The sequence below is a fragment of the Pangasianodon hypophthalmus genome, chromosome 30 (genome assembly GCF_027358585.1).
Source record: "Pangasianodon hypophthalmus isolate fPanHyp1 chromosome 30, fPanHyp1.pri, whole genome shotgun sequence".
Lineage (NCBI taxonomy): Eukaryota > Metazoa > Chordata > Actinopteri > Siluriformes > Pangasiidae > Pangasianodon > Pangasianodon hypophthalmus.
In genome coordinates, this window is record NC_069739.1 from 6,653,073 (window position 1) to 6,658,012 (window position 4,940).

The 4,940-nt window shown below is 43.9% G+C and overlaps 1 protein-coding gene across 1 annotated transcript; it reads right to left on the bottom strand.

Moving 5' to 3' along the window:
• Window positions 1-303: 303 nt before the first annotated feature.
• LOC128317816 (uncharacterized) lies at window positions 304-2,479 on the bottom strand. Its single transcript, XM_053231633.1, has 2 exons — window positions 1,207-2,479; window positions 304-719 (listed from the first exon to the last, which is right to left on the bottom strand). The coding sequence occupies exon 1, from the start codon at window positions 2,477-2,479 to the stop codon at window positions 1,664-1,666; it is 816 nt and encodes a 271-aa protein (XP_053087608.1). The 3' UTR covers window positions 304-719; window positions 1,207-1,663.
• Between the last annotated feature and the right edge of the window lie 2,461 nt (window positions 2,480-4,940).

Consider the following 4,940-nt stretch of genomic DNA (forward strand, 5'->3'; position numbering starts at 1 on the left):
ACAGTGATATTTATTGCAGATGCTGACATAAATCACTTTGTGATTTTGGTGAATGGTCTCAGCACACACACACACACACACACACACACACACAGACACTTGGAAGTTCTGAGCCACTGTGAGACACTCAGCATGTCAGAGTAACCACATGATTGAGGCCAGGGCAGCATGGGGGCTGATGGGAGAACGGCTACTTCCTCTTTCTCACAGAGTCAGTTAACTGACATTGTGCCATGCACAGAGAATATTGTGTAATACTCCACACACAACAAGGACACTGTAATATTTTTACATTTAGCTGTATACAGCATATAGTAGTGTTTTTACACAAAATAGTATGATGGTAAAAAACTTCTAAAACATTAATTGCTTAGCCTAGTATAAGAATGGTGTGCATATGAAAAAAAATGACATGTACACTCAAAATATAATTAGCAAGATTATCCATCCAGTTTTATCCAATTTTTTATTCATTAACAAAGTGAATGCAGAACAATACCCTTAACTAACAAAGTAAATGTAACACAATACTCTGGATAAATCTGCTGAATTTGCTTTTTAATGTACAAAAAAAAATACATATATAAATGTACATATATTTACTTTGGATTAGTTATAATGTTGGCATATTCAGCTGTCTCTCCAACGCTGATCTGGATCCGTTCTGCTCTGGCTGTGTTAATGTGGGTTATATTACAGTAAATATCATCAGATACAGTCTGTGAAAAGACAGAACATGAAAATTATACATATATCAAACATAAAAATTCTGTGCCTTTTGACTCCAAAAAGCAAGTAAAATCCTGTAAAGACGAAACAAATTTCCCAATCTGACTTCTTTCTTTACACCATGTGTTGTTGTAGTGTTCTCGTGCAGTGTGTTGCAACTGACTAAACACCAAGTTAAGTCGTAGTAAGGTTGCTCATTTACTGTCACTCTTCCTCATTAACATTTGCGGTGAAAACTGTAATAAAACAATACAGCAATATTCAGTGTCCATGTTTTGACTAACATTGCATTATAAATGACATAAACAAACTACTGTTCTCCCTGTAGTAGAGATTACAATGGCTATTAGCATCACTGAAAGCTTGTACACAATGGTAAACAACCGTTTTTAGCAACTTATCAAACATCATATTTTTAACAAAATCATTACTAATATATGATCTTTAACATGTCTAATGTCATATAAATGAACTTACGGCATTGCATCTACGATGCTTTTTAGTGGATGCAATGGATTATCAGAGAGAGCACACTATGTCTGTCTCATTGTTTTCATGCAGAACCTGGAGCACTAACAGGAAGTGACCTCATCACATGAAATAAATAATATAAATTTTTACAAACGAGGTAGATAAAGGAAAAGTAATTATGAACTTCACATTTTTACTTGAGAATATTTACCAAAAAATATTTAAAGCAGATATTTGAAAGTTAAATTCCTTAAAGGGCAATACAGTATACAATTTCAGACACTGCCTATACCTCCTAGTGGACACACCAATTACTGCAGTTAAATTCAGCTTAAAGGGCAATACACTCCCCGCCTGACCTACGGGAGGTCACTGTGAACTTGTGAGCATGCTAAACCTTAGTCTCTAGATCAGTCTTTGGGTAGAAGTAGAACAACTTCTGCAATTGGCCTTAGAAAGGTTTTTATATTGCCTTGGTCAGCTGTTCAACCTTTCTTACATGGCCATCCTTTCCAGGGAATACGGCAGAGATTCTGGCCATGGGCCAACAGTTGCGGGCTATCTGCTTGTCCCTGAGCAGAACTAGATCCCCCACTTGAAGGTTTCTGCGAGGTACTGTCCACTTCTGTCTGTGTTGCAAGCAAGGTAAGTATTCGCAGCTCCAGCGGGTCCAGAACTGGTTTGCAAGAGCTTGAACCTGTCTCCATTGCTTTGTGTACAGGTCCTTGTCCGAGAAGTCTCCAGGAGGAGGCGGAACTCCTGTCTTCTGTGTAAGGAGCACTGACGGTGAAAGTATGAATGGTTGTTCCGGGTCTGCAGACACAGGTAGGAGTGGTCGTGCATTAATGATAGCAGTAACTTCTGCCATTAGTGTGCAAAGAACTTCGTGGGTTAAGCGAGTTTTCAGCTGTAGAAACATTGAATCTAGGATTCTCCTGGCAATGCCGATCAGGCGCTCCCACGAGCCTCCCATGTGAGAACTGTATGGTGGGTTGAATTCCCAGCTGCATCCTTGCTCACTGAGGTACTTCTGCACTATTTTGTCCATTCCAAGCTCCTTGCACGCTCTGATGAAATTGGTACCGCAATCGGAATGGAGCTGTTTCGCAGGGCCTCTGAGTGCAAAGAAGCGCCTGAGAGCATTTATGCAACTTGACGCGTCCATAGACTCAACGACCTCGACGTGCACAGCTCTCGAACTCATACAGCAGAACATGATGGCCCACCGCCTGTCCTCCTCTGGTGCGGCTGCTTGTGACAGACCAGGGTCCAAATACATCGAGACCCACATACGTAAAGGGAGGGCAGATTTTGAGACGTTCAGATGGCAGGTCCGCCATGCGTTGTTCTTCAAGCTTTCCACGCAGCTTGCGACAGGTTATGCATTTGTGGAGTACTGAATTGATTAGCGACCTGCCTCCCAAGATCCACAGTCCTGCTGCCCTGATTGCTCCTTCCGTCAAGTGACGGCCTTGATGTTTCACTTGCTCATGGTGACGTCGAATGAGTAGTAGGGATATGTGGCTATCTTTGGGAAGAATTATTGGGTTCTTTTCTGCAGTTGCAACATCAGAGTACTTTAGCCGTCCTCCAACACAAATGAAATTGTCCTCCATAATTGGACTGAGTTTCCGCAAGCGGCTACTTTTGGATACAGCTTGGTTAGCTTGGAGGGCTGACAGTTCTTTTGCAAATGCAGCCTTTTGTGTTGCTTTAAGGATAACATTCCTTGCTCGATCAATTTCATCTGGAGTACGAGGTAAGTCACATCTGTGCCAACCTTTGCATTTGCTGTTTTGGTTCGTGTGCTTGAAGGATTTTGCCATGTGAACTAGAAATGCTACTCCTCTTACTAGGGAGGTGAAGGTGGAGAACCGCTGGAATCGGTTAGAGGTAAGCTCTGGTTCTTCCAGGTTAGTAGCACATGTTTGTACTTGTGGTCGGATTTCTGAGTCGTTTTCAGGTTCAATTAGCTCATACTTCTCAGTCATTTGTGTTTTTTCTGCAGGTGGCTGACGCAGGAAGGAGGGACCGCTGAACCAAGAGGTCTGCGCTAGGCAGGATGCAGGTAAAGATCGCGACGCATGATCTGCAGGGTTTTCTTCCGTACGTACGTAGTGCCACTGCTCAGGTCTCGAGGACTGACGAATGCGTTGGACTCTATTGTGAACATACACATAGAATCGTTTTGACTCGTTATAAATGTAGCCAAGCACCACTTTGCTGTCTGTAAAGAACTTTATGTCATTCAACTCTAAATCTAGCTCATCCTCAATGAGATCTGCCATCTCTACTGCTAAGACAGCAGCACACAGCTCAAGCCTTGGGATTGTAGGTTCGGACAGGGGTGCTAGTTTCGCCTTGCCCATAACAAATCCTACTTCGACTTGCCCATCTTTCTGAAGTGCTTTCAGATATGCCACAGCACCTATAGCCTTAGTCGATGCATCCGAGAATACACACAATTCTGTGTGCACTGCTTCAGTTAGTGAAGTTGTTGTGTACGTACGTGGAACATGAAGTTGTTCGAGGTCTTGGAGAGAATCTCTCCAGGCTTCCCATTTGCTTAGTTTGTCCTCTGGGAGGAATGTGTCCCAGTCTGACTGTTCGAAGGTAAGTTCTCTGAGAAGGGCTCTTCCCTGGATCGTGACAGGTGCCAATAAACCTAGAGGATCGAAAACACTGTTGACAGTGGAGAGGACTCCACGATGGGTGAATGGTTTGGAAATGGTCGATGCGGAGTAGGTGAATGTGTCGGTTGTGATCTCCCATAGCAGACCTAAACTCCGTTGCGTGGGAGAAGTTTCTCCACTCAGATCTAGGTCCTTGATTACTGGAGCACAATCTTCAGGCGGAAAAGCTTCCATGACTGTCTGAGAGTTCGAAGCAAACTTGTGCAAATGGATGTTTGACTCAGCTAGTGAGGCCTGTGTTCGTTGGAGCAAATCGATTGCCTCAGCTTCAGATGGTACAGATACCAACCCATCATCAACATAGAAATGTCTTTCCACAAACTTGACGGTATCAGCACCATGCTCCTGTGCACCTTCTCTGATGGCTCTTCGCAGCCCGTAAATGGCCACGGCAGGAGATGGCCGATTGCCGAAGACGTGGACCTTCATTCGATACTCAATAATTTCCTTGTTGACGTCATTGTCCTTGTGCCATAGAAAACGGAGGAAGTTACGATGGTCATCGTGCACCAAGAAACAATGGAACATCTGCTGAATGTCCGCTAGGATTGCAACCTTCTCTTTCCGAAAGCGTAGCAGGACACCGACAAGGGAGTTATTGAGGTCGGGGCCTGTAAGGAGCACATTATTGAGAGAGACGCCGGAGTATCGAGCACTGGAATCAAAGACCACCCTGATCTGATTGGGTTTTTGGGGATGGTAGACCCCAAATATAGGAAGATACCAGCATTCATCCCCTTCTCTCAGTGGTGGCGCTACCTCAGCATGTCCGTTGGTGAAGATCTTTTCCATGAATGCCACATACTGTTGCTGCATCTCAGGTTTTCTCTTCAAGGTTCGTTGCAGACATGTGAGTCGATTAACAACTTGCTCCTTATTGTTTGGCAAGGGTTGGCGTGGTTCTCTGAACGGTAGAGGAGCTACCCAGCTGTTAGCATCATTTCTGTAGACGTTTGTGTCCATTACCTTTAGGAAAGCTGTGTCTTCCATGGATGGAGCAGGTTTGTTGTCCTGCTCAGTTCTGCTGAACACTGTCTGTCCACGCGT